General features: G+C 38.8%; 1 protein-coding gene across 3 annotated transcripts in view; it reads right to left on the reverse strand.

Annotated features, from left to right (window-relative positions):
• The window catches only part of DGKI (diacylglycerol kinase iota), a 198,664-nt gene that overhangs the window by 68,326 nt on the left and 111,428 nt on the right, over positions 1 to 18,910 (reverse strand). For all 3 annotated transcript variants that reach the window (XM_053943691.1, XM_053943690.1, XM_053943692.1), the window contains 7 exons: positions 18,695 to 18,832; positions 17,484 to 17,562; positions 13,502 to 13,557; positions 12,574 to 12,636; positions 12,271 to 12,344; positions 10,855 to 10,966; positions 8,365 to 8,564 (listed from right to left, as the gene is read on the reverse strand). In XM_053943691.1, the coding sequence (XP_053799666.1) occupies positions 8,365 to 8,564; positions 10,855 to 10,966; positions 12,271 to 12,344; positions 12,574 to 12,636; positions 13,502 to 13,557; positions 17,484 to 17,562; positions 18,695 to 18,832 (722 nt within the window). The remainder of the gene's footprint in view (positions 1 to 8,364; positions 8,565 to 10,854; positions 10,967 to 12,270; positions 12,345 to 12,573; positions 12,637 to 13,501; positions 13,558 to 17,483; positions 17,563 to 18,694; positions 18,833 to 18,910) is intronic.

Raw genomic sequence — 18,910 nt, forward strand, 5'->3', positions numbered from 1 at the left:
ACTTCCATATTATTATACAAATAGATCAATTTGTCTTTGTTTAGACATACTCAGTATATCCAGAAACCAGAAAGATTAAATACATAAGCATGTCCATGTAAAAGCAAATAACAGGGTGATGAATGTCACTGAACACAAACATTAGTACAGTATTAAGAGAAATAGATGTCTCTGAATACTGTGTAAAACAACTTGCTTAATGGCAAGGAGAGGAAGAAAAGCTTTCCACATAAAGCAGCAATTTATACATAAATTTGGGGAGATTGCTGCACTTTAATTCAACCTAAATTACTTAAATTATTTACCTCTTAACAAATTTTTTAAATGGTGTAATACATAGTCTACACAAAGTATTTGAAAGTACAGATGAATGAAGTCCATTACCTCCTAAAGAATCTAATTAAGAACTCATTCCACAAACACATCAATCCACAGAATTAAATCCTAAACGTCATTTGCCTCATGAGGATGCAAATAAAGATTGATGTCAAATAAGACATTCTGTTTGTTCATGTTTATTATTTATAATGACTTCATTTAAGCACAAACTTAAACATGAATCTTCTCCAAGATCTTTCATCTAGAAAACATACTTGGCTATTGATGAAGTAGTGACTTCCTCCTCTCACCCCTATTAATCATCCAGCAACAAGTGAGAGGATGCCAGACAGCTCACTTGGAGCACAGCTAGTTTTCCTAAGACACGTGCTCCTGCCCCCAGTCACCCAGGGAAGAGCACAGGCAGAGCAAGCTTGGGTCCTGCCCAAGCCTGGCACTCCTGCACAGCAAACAGCTACACTTCTGTCATGTCACCAGCTTGATTCAGCTGGGGAGACAGACTTGTAAATTATAAATACCCCAATCCCTATTTCAATTATTTATGAACCCAGTGAACCATTTCTTACACTTCATGTCTCCACAGAGAAAGGAATAATAAGAATAAACAGTCCAACAAGTCTACAGTATCCAGTGATAAATTTCTGATAGATCTTCAAGAATACAGCCAACACCATCCTACACACAAATTTTAACATGATTCAGTAAACAGAAAAGGAAATCTACTTCCTCCCATACAAAGCATACTTGAGTAAAAAAATCAGTCTTTTAGGGGATGTTTGCAGTGACAATGAATGATTAATGAATTACCTGTCTCCCAGAGAAGAAATAAACATGAAAAATTAATTAAGTGTTCTGGTGTTTAGAACAATTGGAAAGAGAAAAATGAATTCACCTTACTTTCAAGATCACATTGACAGAGCTTGGAAATGATACATTAAAAATAAATTTCTGACAGCATCTATCTACTTGAAACATAAGAACTGCCACAACAGTCTCTTCTATGGACAAATTTCAATGCTTCACAAATGTTCCCTACAATTTTAAGGTGAAGCTCTTGCTAAGCTCTTTACCTAAAAAAAAAAAGCCAAACAAAACAACCCCTTGAAATTATAAGCTCTACCATACATTTTTCTTTCATTTAGGAATCTGAGCTAGATGAGCAGTCATGTCATAGAGTGCTGGGCCAAAGGACAGTCCCCTTAGTTAGGAGAAGCATTGGAAAGAAAAGATAAACCTCATAGATGGGATAAGAATTTCATGATGGAACAAAATGGTATAATAATAATAAATATGGTAATAATAATAGTAATAGTAATTATAAGTGGGGGGTAGAGAGAATTACAAACACGAGAGAAAAAAGTGATGCACAATACAACTGCTCACCACCCAACATATCCCCAAACAGCAGTCAGACCCCTCCCAGGTAACTCCTCCAGTTTACATACTGGGCATGACCTTCTCTGGTGTGAAACATCCCCTTGGCCAGTTTGCACCAGCTTACCTGACCTCACTCTCTCCCAGCATTGAGTGCAGCTCCTCAGCAGCAGAGTGTGAGACACTGAAAATAGTGTTTACTTGGGATAAACACTACTTAGCAACAGCCAAAACATTATTCTTGCAATACATAAAAACAAACAAACAAACAAACATTAAAAAAAACAAAACAAACAAACAAACAAAAAAAAAACTAACAAAAACCACCTCTGTACAGCTACTAGGGAGAAAATCAACCACGTCACAGCCAAAATCAGGACATAAGTGTTATCCCAGATAAGCCAGGTTAGTAAATTCTTTGTCACTTTCTATCTCACAATTGCTTCAGCAAACACACCTGGCTTTGTAGAGGCTAGACCCACACAGACTCTGAAAGTACAGACATATTCTGAAGTGCCCAGTAGAATCCTGGAACTTGCTTTTCTTCTCCTGCATGCTAACTATGGTTCTCTCACACTTTACCCTTCCAAGCACAGGGGGTTCTCCATAAGTAATAATCCCTCTAAACAGAATTATAGAATTTTTGGGGTTGGAAGGGATCTTAAAGATCACTTAGTTCCAACTCCCTTGCCACAGGCAGAGATGCCTTTTACAAGACCAGGTTGTTCAAAGCCCCATCCAACCTGGCCATGAATACCTTCAGGGATGGGGCATCCACAACTTCTCTGGGCAATCTGTTCCAGCACCTCACCATAAAGAATTTCTTCCTAATATCTAATCCAAACCTACCCTCTTCCAGGTTGTAATGATTCCACTTGTCATTACATGCTCTTGTAAATGATCCCTCTCCATGTTTTTTGTAGGCTCCCTTCAGGTACTGGAAGGCCACAATTAGGTTACCCCAAAGCCTTCTCTTCTCCAGGTTGAACAATCCCAATTCTTTCAGCCTTTCCTCATAGGAGAGGTGATCAATCCTTCTAATCACCTTGGGGGCCCCTCTGCTGAACTCACTCCAACAGGTCAACATCCTTCCCATGATAGGGACCCTGAAGGTGGATGCAGCACTACAGGTGAGGTCTCACAAGAGGGGCAGAATCACCTCCCTGGACCTGCTGGCCACGCTGCTTTGGATGCAGCCCAAGATACGGTTGGTTTTCTGGGCTGCCAGAGAGCACAGGACAGCTTCATGTTCAGAAACCCACAAGTTAAACAGGAAAAACTGATGAAGAAATGAGGAGACTCAATTCCCTATAAATCATGTTTCAGAAAAAAAGGAGGTATCTCTAAGCATTTTCATCCTTAACTCTGCATTTGGAGAACAGTTCACTTTCTCCCTTACACCTTGCCTCCTACTGTTCTTTATTAGACTCTCCTCTTATAGACAGTAACCATATTCAGCCTGAGAAAATTGATTTTGTTTGGCATTCGAACCTCTGAAAGCAAAAATATTATTTTCTATTACCCTCTTCTTATTCACACAGATTTTATACACATACTCTGCTGCAATCATTACCACAAACTCCATAAAGGAGTAGTATTTACCAATACAGTGATATTTGTATTTTCATTTATGCAGATTTTGTAATTGAAAAAATAATTACTGCCTACCCATAATGTTTATTCCACTTGTAGAAGAGCTGTAGGATCTACACAAGTAAATATCTTCCTTTTCATTGATAATTTTCATCATTCCTTTGCATCAACCACACAAGACAAATGTACTCTCACATATGCATCTTCTCATCTCTGAACATCCAGCAGGAAAATGCAAGTTTTCACCTTCCTTTTAAAAGACCCTCAAAAATACAACACTTGTATTACTTACACACCTTGTATAAGCTTTTGCAATGGATCACACTACAGTTCTACTGTCTCTGCAAAAAAAGACCATATGAGCCTAATAAATTAGCTGCCCAAAATTCCCATGGATCTCCTGCTGCAGAAATCCTGACATTTATCTAGGACAGGCTGTAATCCATCACCAGGTCTCAGTAGGATCTGCCCTGCTGTTCAGTACTACCTGGAATTCAGTCTGCTTCTATGTTGTTCAACAAGAAAAAAACAAAGCATTATTTGAATCTCAAAGCCATCATAATCCAAATCAAATTTCCCTGTTACCTCATGGGTTCTTATTTTAATTTGCCAGACACATTAAGTGGCAGCCCCAGTGCAGCAGCATGTTTAATCTATTTTTACTGATTTAAAGATACAGAACATCTTTGACTTTCAAATTAGCTTGGGGCTCACAAGTCTTTCTTTCCCTGCTTTATTCTGACAGCTGATATCAAATGGGACATTAAAATTAGCTGTATCAAAACTTGGAGGTCATTTTCCAAGGGATATCCCTGAGCTTGGAAAAAGTATTCGTTCTCTTAGACACACAGCTCAATGTTCTCTGTAAGAAATAAGGGTTACCTCAACTTTTTTCTAGAGGCTGATTTAGATGCTGAATTGGTGAGGCAAGTTGGTTTCATTACTTTAGGCTTGTCAGCAGAATACAGCAAACTGGACCCATGGAAAAGGCACACCAAACCGGACATCTTTCCTTTTTCCAAAATAACAATGAAGTACTTGCAGGTTTCTGAAGATTCACAGAATCACAGAATGGTTGAAGCTGGAAGGGACCTCTAGAGGTCATCTGGTACAAACCTCTGCTCAAGCAGGCTGTCCAGGACCATGTCCAGGCAGGGTTTGTTTGTGACTAAAAATGAAAATTCCACAATCTCTCTTGGCAATCTGTGCCAGTGTTCTGTCAACCTTATGATAAAAAGCATTTTTTCCTCATGTTCAGAGGAAACCTCCTGTGTTGGATTGAAAAGATCTCATCTCAATTCTTTCCAGGAATGGTACCTGGCATTAAACTTCAGATGTACCTGTTGCTATGGATGTCTGGGGAGCTGGCTCATAGCTGAACCTGGTCACCATCACCAGACACATCCTGCTCACCTTACTTGGCTACTGTGGAACTGTGCCCTTCCTGGCAAGATCCTGCGCCCATCAGTCATGCTGTCATCTGAGCTCCCTCTTCCCATTTGTCACTGGATTTTACTGCCCCATCTCTCAGCTGAATGACATAAGGTATTAACAAAAGGCTGTGGAACTTACAGAGAAGAAAAAAGCCAGATACTCACACAGTGAAGGAATCAGGGGGAGCCGAGACTCTCCTCAGGTCAGCAGACTGCACTTTATGGATACTACAAGGCAGCAGGAAATGAGTGGCCAGGAGAAAAACAGCACACAGTGAGGACAGACAAGAAAAAAGAGGAGAGAGAGAGAGAAGGAGTGGGAGAGAAGAAAGAGAAACACACACAACATTTAAACAGAAACAAAAGGAATGTGTCACATAGAAGCTGAATGAAGGGACATGCAGAGCTCTGAGCTCACACTAGGAAGCCAAGAGCAACTGTAGACATGCAAATGGAGAAAATCACTGCTATGTGGCACACAGGAGCTAAAAACACAAGTGAGCACCAGTGAAAAGCTTAGCACATAAATATACAAGACAAGGAATCCCAGAATTTCTTCCACAGGCACTGAAAAATTTCAAGGCAACAGACTTTGGAAGCAGGTCCAGAAACATAAATATCAAAGCTGAGATCCAGATGGATGGAATTGTCTTCAAGAGTTGACCAACTCTAATTACTGTTTAAGAAAAAAGTACTCTTACTGGAGATTTTGTATCTACAATGACAAGTTGCTGTTTCCATTTCTCTTGCTCATACCTTAGGGAAACTTGCATTTTATTAATATTCACCTTTAGTGTTTATATTCACCTTTAGTGTTTATATGAATTCACCTTTAGTGTTTATATTCAAATAATCCCTTTCTTTTTCTTTAATGTATCAAATATGCTTTATCTAAAACTCTTCCCTCTTCTTTCGCTTCCATTATGCAGGATGTTCTCCCTCAACCCAAACTAAAAGTCAGTGAGAGCAAAATATATTTTGCAATTCAGGAAGTGTTCATTACCTAAAACTTTCTGGGGAATACACTATGCAGGAGTTTCTAATCAGAAAATTATTCCTGGAAAAGCTGAACCACAGTTTCTCTTCTTATTCCCCATAATTTTTTATATAGCTCACAACAACCACATTCTTGGCTCAGTCACAGAAAACCAAGCTGTGTTGTTTCTTTCACATGCTACCATGATCAATAGTGGTGAACAGGAATGAGAACTTAGCCAACAAGTGTTTCAAGGAGGAAAAAAAAAAGACACCCACAGAAAAAAAGAGGATCAGGACAAAAAAAATACAGAACAGTGTAAAACTTCAAGTCTTTTTCTACTCACTCTCACTTCTTATCTGGCAACGATATCAAAGCTGACAATAATAACAACTCTGCATTTCTGTGACCAAGATAATTTTCTAATTGCTTTCCTGTCAAGGAGCTCAAGAAGAGTTGTCTAGTAATTAAGGATAGCTCCAGACCCGCTGACGTATTTCACACATCTAACATTCAAATGATAGTCATTAAAAAACCCTTCATCTATCATGTTCAATCCAATACAAGGCTTTCTGGAAGATTCCAACAGAACAAGGAGTTATATCCTAGAGATCAAGTTAAAAAAACAGATAAACATATTTAATCACAAATTTCTTCACTTATGCAATACTACCAATCAGCATCATATTGAATGAACTTCTTACAATACTAATATGCTTCCTAGATTTTAACCATTAACAAGTCATTTACTTTTTATCACAGTAGAAGATTCAAGTCCTCTCTCCTTCCTTTTTAACACCTCAGAGCAAAGCACATACACAGATATATATATAGAAATAGATGTAAATATCTACACACACATTTTCTGATATGTGAAGCTGAGACTACAGTTCCTGACAGATCATTTGCATTTTCCCAAGACACAGATCTGCAGAAAAATACCTCAGCCAAATCAAAGGACTCTGACAGCAATTTAGTGTACTGTGGCACATTTAAATCAAGCTAAACCACGAAGAATATCCCCTTGACAATTGGCACGTACTACAGATCTGTATTTCCCTACCAAAGTTTAAATTCAGACTTAAAAATCCAAACCTAAGCCATGCTAATTATCAGTTTGAAATACCATGAATTCATTTTTTTACATTTGCATTAGTCTCCTTCAGTGCAGGAAAAGATGTCCCTGGCCTGCCCTTTGCTTTATTCTAGCTTTCACTAAAGATTGAGGAGTTGTGGTTGGGTGAAATTGGACACTGCTGCCCATAGTTAAGAGTCTGCTATTCTCTGCTCAAGAAAGATGAGTATACCTTATATATTTTCTAGGCAAAGAGAAATTGCATGTTAGACAAATTGGTTTCTATGCAACTTAAAGCATTAGTCTCAGTAAGAGAGGAGTGCTAAATTGAACAGGAACACATTGAAAGTAACCAGGGTGGCTTTGATTACATTAATAGATTGACAGCCAGGGGATGACAAAAAAACTCTTAAGGGCTGAAGTCAAAGTTTGAAGTAAAGCAGAATCTTTCTCTAGATATACAGCTGTAAGGGAGACAACTTTTAAGACAGGTGAAAAGAAAAGGTGTGCCTAAGACCTTGTCCTTTTTTTTCCAGTTATATGAGTTAGTCTTTTAGAAGGTATTACATCTCTTCACAGAACCTGCCTCACCACTACAATTGCAATATTAAAATTCCCCCACCCATCTCCCCAGAAATATTAAAGCCCTAGTGCATGAGTGTTTGAATTAAATGTGGATCCGTAATAACTTTAGGGCATTAGTTCAGTATCTTTGGATAAGGGACAGACTGTTTTGTTTCACATTTGGAATATTTGATGAAAAACAGCAAAGTCCCTTGCAACACTCATTCTAGCAGCAATAAAGACCTACACAAGGATTGCAATAATGCCCTCTACAAAATAATCTAAATTATTTTATTGGATGGCCACTTTCATAGCTCAAAATTTGACTATTTAGGTTTCTTCTGATTAAATTATATCTGTAGTGCTTGTAAAGAAAGTTTAATCATGAAAAGGAATGTTAGTCCTGTGTATTCCTCCTACAAGCTACTAGTTTCCAATCTTAGCTTTTCTCTAGTCATATTTACAATACTAATTTCTCATTTGGGTTTCTATACTGAAGAAGGATTTCCTACAAACAGTTCTTTCAGGACATTCAAATCTTTCTCCATAGACTCTGCCAGGCAGCATGTGCTCGTAGCAGAGACTGAAATATGTCCTGATTAGTTCTTGATTGTGACAATTTCTTACGGGGTCTTCAATGAAGCTTAAAAAGCAGATCAATAAGGCTGAGAAACTAAATCAAAAAAACTTCAAGGGCAAATGGCATACATATGCAGAACCATCAGAAGCCAAGGGGCACACTGCCAAGCCTGCAGAAACCTCTCTAAATAATAAATATATAACAGATAAAACACCAGTCTAAAAGCAAGACAGGGGTAACTCAGAGGATAAAGAGTAAAAGAAAGTCAGATAAGTATTTACAATAGAGTGAAAAGGGACTTCAGAATATGTGATTTTTTTAAAATTTATTTTTCAAATGCGTTGCAAGTCCAGTACATGCAAAATCCATGACGGAATATGCTGCCCCACATGGGCCTCCTGCCGTTAGGACATGCACATATGCAACTCACTCATTCAGCAAAGGCATGGACGTTCTCCTCTTGCTTTTCTGCACCATGTTGGCTTGGTTCCTTAAGGAGATCCGGATGAGGGAGGGAGCCAGCCGACAGGGCTCGCCGTCCACTTGCATGGGGATGGACTTGTACGTCAAAAGCGTCACCTCCCGGCACTGGTGCAAGCGCTCTCCATGACCACCCACCTGGAGAGCAGCCTGCAAACAACAAACAAAATACACAAACAAACAAAACACCAAGCAGGGAAAAGATAGCTCAGAACAGAGGCAGCTGAGGCAGTTAACAAATCCAAAATGCCACTTTGCTGGCAGCATCCACTACACAGTACTCCATACCTAAGCTATTCTGAAAGAGCACAAGGAAAGTGTTTTCACCCCAAAACTGCAAAGCAACAAGCAGATATCTAACCACATGCATTATAGGACTCACCATCTATATATACACACGTGTGCACACAAAAATTAATAACTGTGTTCATTTTTAAAGCTTTCTATTTGTTTTGGTTGGTTTGTTTTTTACAATAACAGTCATGCTAATAATTATTTGCTCTTTAAAACAACATCCCTTATTAGTTACATCTGGGAGACAGGCAAACTATTTCCCCTTCCTGAACAGAATAGTCCTTAATATGAATTAGATATTTTTTTTATTATGAAAGCTTACACATCAAGTCAACCTCAACATTAGATAGGCTGAAAAGAGCAAGCAGAAGGACCTTGTTAAAACAATTAAATATCATGTTAAAGAATTCACTTCAAAGAAATTAAGTAAGGAAGACAATGAGCAGATCCTTCGAGTTCTAGGCATACATGTTTGGGCAGAAATGTATTTTTTTAATGAATATGAGTATTATGTGACAATTAATTCTCATATCTCAGATGCAGGAAAAAAAATCTCATATTAATGCAATGCTAACAGAGAACAGTGCAAACACAAGTCAAGGCCTGTGCACTTAATATTATGGATCAATTGACAATGTGATCAATAATATAAGAATGCTTTTTATAAAGTAGCTCTTTCCCTTGGTTTCACAGACCCACTTAGGTACAACAAGCACATCTGAGACATACAAGGCAAGTTAGGATTATATTAACACAATCTACGGTTACAATCGTTCTTCAGCATCATAACCAAAGTACAGCTGTAGACCCACAGTTCTCCTTTAAAAAGAAACAGAAGCTCAAAGGGCCCTACTTCTTAAATTCAGCCCCAGCTGAAATTGTTGGTAGCTTTCAAGATCTATCTAGCCACTTCCATTGACTAGAACTGTATTAGTGGCAAAAACAAAAAAAAAAACAAAAAAACTCTTCTGACTGAAAACTGTCAGTTTGTACATGCTATAGTTTTGACAGCATTTTCAAAAACATGTCCTAAACTCCTCTTCACTTTTATTCCACAACATCTATTAGGCTAATAAACAAAATTTTTCTTGTGGGTCATTTCCCTAATCCACCAGGCCCATTTGAAGATTAGATTTGCCTGAATTTCTCTTTGAGGAAGCAAACACCATTATCATGGGTATTTACTGAAAGTGACATGGACTGAGGGCAGGTCACACAACAAAGGAGTTTAGCTAAAACAGGCTTATCCATCTTTGTTTTAAACTGGGTTACATGAGACAGCAGCAAAGGCCTACAGGTATGGAGCTAAGTGTGAGCTATAAAAACTTGCCAGCAAGTCCAGCTGAGGGCCTTCTGCTGGCTACACTAAGCCCAAGCTGCAGTGCCTTAGGTAGGCTGATGCTAACATGGGGATAACTGCCAAGTCTGGCTGCATTTAACCACCCCCTGAAGACACTGTCACAGTGACTGCCATAGCAGGACACCAGGGTATTTAGAGGAAGATTGCTTTTATGGTAACTCAATTTAGTTCACTTTAAGGACAGCATTGGAAGAAAGTGCACTGACAAATTAAAATTGTTGGCTGAATTTCCTTTTCCTATCAGAATAAAAAGGAGAGATAAAATTAATGCAAGAAATATCAATAAAGTCTTCCACAGCTATTAGTAAAGTTTCACAAGATTTGTGGTGAACATATGGAAATTGTATATCCATATAAGTTTATTTAATATTTAATATTTCTATACCAGCTATATTTAATAATAGACTTTAAAGCCATAGAATGAAATATATAAAAGTTAAAGAGAAAAAGGAGTGTTTATTTGATCATAGTATTATTAGTATTCCCACAGTAAAATCATTACTTCATGCTCTTATCATGCTGTTATTACTGTAATAACCTTGCCATTTAACTTCAGAGCACTGCACATGCAAATCAGCCATATTTTTCAAGTAATACTTTTTATTATTAAATAACACTTCTTTTATCAGAAAATAACTATTTGGCTCTGCCATTTAACAGCAGAGCATGCTTTGGCCTTATATGACCATGGGGAAAGACATCTGTTTTTCAGTATCAAGGAGTATTTTGCACTCTGCAGGGCTGCCCACAGAGCTCTCCCAGCCTGGCAGCACCCCCTGTACTCACCAGCGAGGCCATGGTGAACCCGATGACTTCAATGTAGCCATCGTCGTGACGCTGAGGTTCAAAGTCTCTGTGGTCACCAGGGTTCCCCCAGGGCATTGTGCCAGCACAATACCTACAGAGAGAGGTTTGGAGAGCCAGTCGGAGAAAGCAGCTTGCCCTGATGGGTCCTGCCTTTTTGCTTGTTCTTTTTGTTCCCAAGCTGATACAACACCCTCGGGTGTATCCACCATAAACTTTATCAGGTTCCTCTCTGAGAGGAAAATGGGGAAACACCAGGAAATAAGTCATGGAGCAGCAGCACTCCCTATTTGCTTTGATTCCTTCTGGTAAGCTGTTGAGCCATAAAGCTGTTTTGCCCCTCTTCCCCCTCTTCCTGTTAGCTCAACACAAGGAATGCAAAACGTTGCATAGTTTGAGGAGGCAGGGAGACATAAGAAGCTGGAACAGATACAGCTGTGGCATCTCTCTTTTCTACCATCAAAGAATAGATGTGAAAGTGATCTGAAAGTGATAGAAGGGGGAACTTTGGAGAAGTGGCACCAAGAAGAAGCTTGCAGTACAGGATTCAGAAGATTAAGTGCTTGGGACTGCCTGTGGAGCAAAGTAGGAAGTTGTCTAAAGCAATGGTCTCCAAAGTGGGGTGCATGCAAGAAAAATCCACAACTGACAAGACAATTAGAGTGTATGAAGAAGAATATTAATTTTACTTTCAATAAGAAAGCAAACATTAAAAAAAATTCAATTAAGCATGTTTCATCTTTATGACATTCTTAATCCATATTTATGCATGCTTTATATTGCTGGTAATACTAGAATAGAGGTACATGTATAAAATTTATAAATATACATATATTGGGGTGGTGTTTAAAAGCTTTCGACTGATAGAAATGAACAATAGAATTAAGTTTGGAGACTACTGTTCTAGAGAGCAGGAGATCAACAACTTTTCATAACTCAGCTATATTTTTATTAAGGACACCTTGTAACATGTTAAAAACTATGACTTCTTTCAGCAGTTTCATATTTCTGAACTGGTAAAATATTTATCCTTCCCCTCTCTCCATTTCTGTCCCCTCCTCCCCTTTTCCTTTTTTTTCCACACTTTGATTCTAAAGGTATCTGCTCCTTTACTAACGTGTTTGCAGGTTATATGCACAGCTCTTCAAACTGTGTTTGTTAAGCATTTCTACTGTATCAGGATATTAAACTTTTTAAGGAATGATTTTGCTGCACCCTGAGCTCTGATGCCATTCTGCTTAGCTCATTAACAGCATTATAAGCAGCCAGCTCTGAACAAGGTAGCCCAGAGGCAAAATGCTTCCTGTACATTCACCCAGCCTAGGACAAGTGGTAGGTGTGTCTTGAAAACTATTGTTATTTTTCTTGTATAACTTCAAGAATCTGTCTTGAGCTTACCTGGGTATGTTTAAAAACACTATACACTGGAACTTCAGCTCCTGGATCTTTGGAGTCAGGTCTGTACCATCACACTACAAAGCCAAAGTGACAGAGCACAGAGAAATTGCTGAATGGAGCCACAGACAAGAGAAGTGTTGCTGCTTTGTAACAACTTTCCCAAGACTTTCCTTGGAATGTGTTGTAATTGTCATGCTCAAAACTGAAAAGTAACAGAGCCATTAAACTTTCACCTCACACTCTCTCCAAACCTCCACCTCCACCTCCTTCCCACAATGCTATGACACTATTTCTTATACTCACCACAACTTTAACATGCTTGGATAAATCTCTTGAGCTTCTTTGCAAAAAGTCTGTAAAGGCTGCCTGCAACAGAATCAGCGCAGGAATTGTCAACACTTTCTCTCTTTTTTTTTTTTTCCCCTCAGTTCTTATCCCTCCACAGAGCTAATTACCAAAATGCCATCCTTTGGTCAAACTTCCTCTCTCAGAAGACATGATTTGATTTTGTTGTTTTAAATTGCGATACTTCTGCTTTTGAGAGCTTAACTGAAAAAAAGTCCTTGGACACCCAAGTGCAACAGTATCCTGGACCATTAAGCACAAATTCTTGTTCCCTTGTTTCCATGCTTAAGGTACAGTGGGTCATAATTCAGAAATACATTGTATGCCATTCATTATCAAACTGGTGTTTGCTCTTAATGGCTTTAGAATAAAGTGTTGTCCATGTGCCTCCTGGATGCACAAGTGAATAATTATATGTGCATATTCACTCATCATTAATCACTCAAAATATCTGATTTGTGCTCTGCACTCCCCACCACCCTACATCCAAGACTGCTCCTCAAAGCTACAAAGATACAGGTCAAAACTTTGGGAATTCCTCTAGGAAAGTCAGTATCAATGCAGTTCCCAAACCCTGAAAGAAGCAGAGCTGTGCCTTGAGAAGCTTATGAGCCAGAAGCAGAGGGACCAAGATATGACCAGGACTGTGTCCAAAGGAGTGGCACTTTTCTCACCTGCCCAGCTCTGTATAATAACAGTACCAGAGGCTCTTTTCTACAGACACCTGTGTGTGGCACTGCCAGAAACAGCAGGAGTGCACTTGAAATTGTAACAGGCAGAATGAACTGGCATAAGCTCCTGATGTGAGAAAGTGAGTGGGAAGGTAATTAAGAAGACATTCAAGCAACTAAGTTAACATCATTCTGCAAGACAAATCTGTACTTACCCCAGCATAAAACATTTTATTTCTAAATCGGCTGTTGAATTTCTCTGGATTTGCTTCTGTGAAAGGATGAAAAATAAAAGTAAAATACCCTAATAAAACTAGTAGACTTCATTATACCTTCACATTCCCTGCCAGCACTACAGTGCTTTCAATGTATCACTCATAGAAAATATTACCATAACTATGTTTTCCATATGTGAGTCCCCCATCTGTGCATTTCTCTGCTATCAGATTTCAAACATTGATATTGAATCCATCCCTTTTCTTGTAGAGAGTGGAAATAGAGCAAGAAGGTAACAAGAATTCAATCAGTTAATTTAACACCTCTCAGACTATTCAACTTATGATCCCTCAATAGAATTTTTAGAATTTCTGTTTCTAACAATGGAGAACAAATCTGTAAGAATTATTAGAAATTTATGAAACAATAACCCATGCTTTGAACCAGGAGTAAAGCATTAGTAAATTACAAGATGAAACAGCCCCTGAATTCTGATGTGTTAGAGTTACTAAGGAATAGACATTTCTACCCAAAGATTTCTGCAGAAAAAAAAAAAAGAAAAAAAAAGAAATTGCTTACTTTAAAACCTATTTAGAAACCTATTTCATTTTGATTAGACTCCAAGAGATGGATAATTTTAAGTTTAGTAGTAATGTACATCTAATGGTTAATTATTCTCGCTGTTAATGTAAATGTGGCAGCTTCCAATCTTGAAATTTTCAGTCTTCAACTGCCAACTGCTAAATCTTGTTATACTTCCCTGTCAGAGTAAAGAGCCTTCAACTATCAGATATCTTCTCCTTGAGTAAATACTTATAGGCAGTGATTAAATTGCTTCTTAACCTTCTTTCCAATAAGCTAAATGGAGCTCCCTTAAGCTCTTGATAGAAGGCAAATTTCCCAGAATGCAGTTAATTCTTGAGTCTCCTTGGAAATTGCTTTCCTGTTTGTGGCATCTAGAGATTCCAGAAGCAGCCCTTCTGACCCTGTATTCAGTGTTAGTGCCAACTACTCACCCTGGCTCATTGATTCTCTAGTGAAAACATCACTGCTACCAAGGCAGTCCTTCTGGCTAAAGCATCACATTAAGTGTGGACACATCCAAATTACCTCTCAAATGACCACTTAAAACAATACTTCCAGGTCTCTTGAAAGCCACTACATCTCACAAAATATGGCTCCATTTTGTGAGAATGAGCTGCTTGAGGTTTGATTTGCTTGTTGGCTCAGTTACTATATCTGTTGCTGTGTCACAGGTGACTCAAACTCTGTCAGGGCCACTTCTACTTCAAACAATGAATATAACTGCATAGGTCAATCTCATCTCACTTATTGAGCTCACAGCTCTTCGTAGAGAGTCTCAGCACTCAATGCTAAGCAGCAGAAGGCTTCTGAAGACTTAGTGCCTGTGCTGCACATTCTCTCATGTGAGTATCCCTGATCGTTCCAAACAGCAGACACCACAGCACTGGACCTTACATGGATCTTATGACTAAAGCACCAGTTTAGAACAAGGAAAGGAACCTTTCTGATGTCAGGGATTCAGCAGTCCCTCAACTTACTGGTCCTACTTCTGCCAACACAGATGAGCACGGGTAGGGAGGAAAGACTCTGTGATGTAAAATAGAGCCTTAAGTTGCTTAGAGTGTAACTTTGATTGTAGAAGTAAATTATTGAGTGCATATCCAATGCTTACTCCTTCCTCACCATTCCTAAACCATCAAAGAAGTAGAAAATGGAATGCGTTAGACTCTGTGTGCAGTGGGGAAGTTTCCTGCAAATGAACAGTCATGAACAGCTGAGGGATCAAACAGCATGTCAGCAGGGATAAAGTAAATTGCATCTTCCATGCTCTACCAAAGCATAAGGGTACCAATGGAGGAAGCTGGAAAGAGCCAGTATGCAGAGCACTTCTCAAAGAAGCAGAGCTAAATACTTTAGACTTGGATCCAACCCTCAAGTCTCAATCTGATTAGTCATAAGAAAAGTGTAGAAGTCGCCATGGAAAAGGCCACATTAATATATAGGTTCCTCTGAGACGCTGCAATCATTGCTTATTCTAAATATAGCAGCTGACCAATATCTACTGCTTAAAGTGTCCTGCTAGGCTGAGAGCTCATATTAATGTATATTTTTTTTGTTTTCAGGCATGATATTAATTTGTTTTAATACTATATATGATTACAATAGTTCCACATGAGGTAATTGGCTGCATACATTTGCTTAAGAGTACAAATGCTATAGCTGTGAAAGTACTTAACATTTTGCTACCATTGCTAAGAATTTCTCTGGATTATCATCAGTGGTAAATAAGATCATGATCTGCTTTGAATTGCTTAATTCACCAAGCCACAGGATTCCTTGGGCTGGAAGGAGCCTTTAAAGTCCATCTAGTCCAACCCCCTGCAATGGGCAGGGACATCTTCACCTAGATCAGGTTGCTCAGAGCTTCATTCAATCCAACTTTGAATGTTTGCAGGGATGGGACACTCACCACCTCTCTGGGCTACCTGTGCCAGTGTTTTACCACCCTCATTAAAAACTTATTCCTTGTATCTAGTCCAAATTCACACTATTTTTGCTTAGAGCCATTATCCCTTGTCCTATTGAAACAGGACTCATTTTTCCTATAAATTCCCTTCAAGTACTGAAAGGCTATAATAAGTGCTCCCAGGAACCTTTTCTTCTCCAGGCAGAACAATCCCAATTCCACATGAAAAATAATACAACCCACACACCAGCAACAGCAAGGCTATAAGCTTTCCTCTTCTAAAATACATAGAATTCACTTCATATTTGAGAAGACAAGGACTACACCAGCAGTGAAGATTTGTGCTACAGAAGCTCTGCTGGCCATATATACTCAGACACACAGCTTGCTCTGCCAAGTGCTTTTTCACCCGTGTAAATTTTTAAAACCCTGGCATGTCTGGAATAACATTCATCCTTTATAGGGCTCCATAACTTCATTATTAAATAATGCCTCCATTAAATGAGAAAGTAGCCATGCGTTTAATCTATACAGTATATTCACAGTCACATTAGCAATGCAGAGTGACATGCACTCATAAAAAAATGCATACAGCTGTCATAATTTCATTCCTGTGCCCTTTTGTGGCCCCTCATTATTATTCCTAAAGCTTAAAGCAGTCTTAAACATCATAAAATATGCATTAGCTCATTCCATCATGTATCCTGCTCTTTATTTAGCCTGGCATTAGAGTGCTTTCTTTTCATCTTGAAATGACACTGATAGTATGACAGTGACTATAAGGAAGGCTGTGTTTCAGAAAAAATACCCGCATATGAAGCTGGAATGACCAAAAGCTGAAGGCAGACATTTAAGCAAGGTTTGTTTCCACAAGCACACTTGCCTAAACCGTATAAATAAAGCCGTTCATATCAATGCAAAACTGCTCACATCAGTCCTTAAACCACAGGTCAGTCTGTACAGGGTGGCATAGCTGCCACTGGCAAGGGGACAGACAAGGTGCTACAACTGCTCAAATTCCTGACACTTCTGCAGACATTAAACCCTTTAACTTGCATAGAGACACTCTGGGTCTGTACCAAGTCCAGGGATGTTGTGGTATGCTGATCCATATGTAACAGCTGTTCAGTTTGAGAACACAATTATATTCCTGTCACTTCCAGTCTTGTGGCTCTTCTCTTCCTTCCACTTCCACACTCACACCTGACATATCCTATCTCCTTTACAAGATCTACCACTTTGTAAAGCTTCCCTTCCAGCCCTTTTCCTCCAGTACATTACAGTCTTCTTTGTACTTTTTACATTTCTTAATCATGAAGTCCCTTGGAAACTCATAACACAATCACTTTCTCTTCTTGTATGTATCTTAAGGTTTTATGTTCCAGCTTTACTTCTGAATTATAAGAACAGGATGTTAAATCCAACTCTATTTCTAATTAATAAAATAACAGCCCATCCACAAGGCTAAGGAAATAAAAAGTTCCTATTACCTCTGGATTCATGGAACTCCAGTGTAACATGTGCATCAAATCCAAGACTGAAGTAATTATTGAAGACATTGAGGGGAAGCTGTAATTAGATAATAAAGAGACATTAAACGAACATGAATGGAACATTTCTCAACACACCAGGGTATAACTATTTAAACTTGGCTCATCATAGAAACCTACTAAGAACAAAGTGGAACATATCAGGGAAATGTAAGCAGAAGGTTGCTCTGAGGGTTAGTAATGGCCTGTGGAAAATGGTCGGATACAAGAGCCTGAAGAACACAAATAGACCTACAGTGCTTTATGATCATATGTGTGTCTTTGTTAACACATTAAAGGGTTCTTTATGTTGTCATTTAGATTTCCCATAAGACTGCACCACTTAACATATCACCAACACAAAGGTTTTCAAAGGTTTTGCTGGCTCTTCAAGCTCAGCATGGCAAATGAAGCTCCAGCTGTGTTCTTCTCGCTCCATATATAACCAGGAGCAATCCAAGTCCCAGATAAGAAGCTCTAATCCTACTGAGGAAGCAGGAGGCAGGCAGGCACACATCTGGCCTCTTCATTGTTTCACACACCCAGCAGGCCTCTTGAGAGGCAACTGTAGCATTCAATAGATAAGCAGGAAATTATAACTGAGAAGAAGAAAACGGTTCACAGAATCGGGAGGTTTTTTTAGTTTTGTAGTATTTTCAACATCTCCAGTCCAAATGATAAATTACTATGCAATTTCCTTGCAAAAATTTTCCCATTCATCAACTACCAAGACCCACATAGAAAGAAGTTAAATATAAAAATACACTATAGCTTGCTGTAAAGTGGGAAACAGTTTGTATCCATTAGCAGAATCCTAAGGAATTAAATTGTACATCCTGTTTTTAGTTTTGTCTAATTGGGGAATGCATGGCAGTGACAGGGTTGCTTTTCCTGTGACTAGAAAAAAGCAACAATGACCTTTCTGATAAAATGCTAGGGATTTTTTTTTTCCAGGATTTATTCTTTGACATAAATGTTCAATGCCAGGGTGTTTCAAACAACAAATAAATGCCTTTCACACAACTCTGGAATCACTGACACATGAAAAGAATCAAAGGGAGAGATGCAAATAGAAAATTTGAAAGTTGCAGAACTCCCTACCCATGCTGCTTAAAATGTAACCCAAAGAGGTCCATGAGCATTCTGTAGCTTCCATGGGGAAAAGCTCTAACCTTACGTGCCCCATCCTCCAGCTCATCTTGGGGCAAATCAGGATTGCGCTCAACCTGGAGATTCCAACGGTCCAGCTGGACAATGGTTCCATCTTCTACATGGCACAGGATCTTAGACACTGGCTCATCTGTGTAACCCTGACAGCAGAGTGAACAGAGTATCAGCCACAGATGGTGAAAACAAATCAAGTTACCAATTACCTACAGACTTCCCTC

The sequence above is a fragment of the Vidua chalybeata genome, chromosome 5, assembly GCF_026979565.1.
Source record: "Vidua chalybeata isolate OUT-0048 chromosome 5, bVidCha1 merged haplotype, whole genome shotgun sequence".
NCBI lineage: Eukaryota > Metazoa > Chordata > Aves > Passeriformes > Viduidae > Vidua > Vidua chalybeata.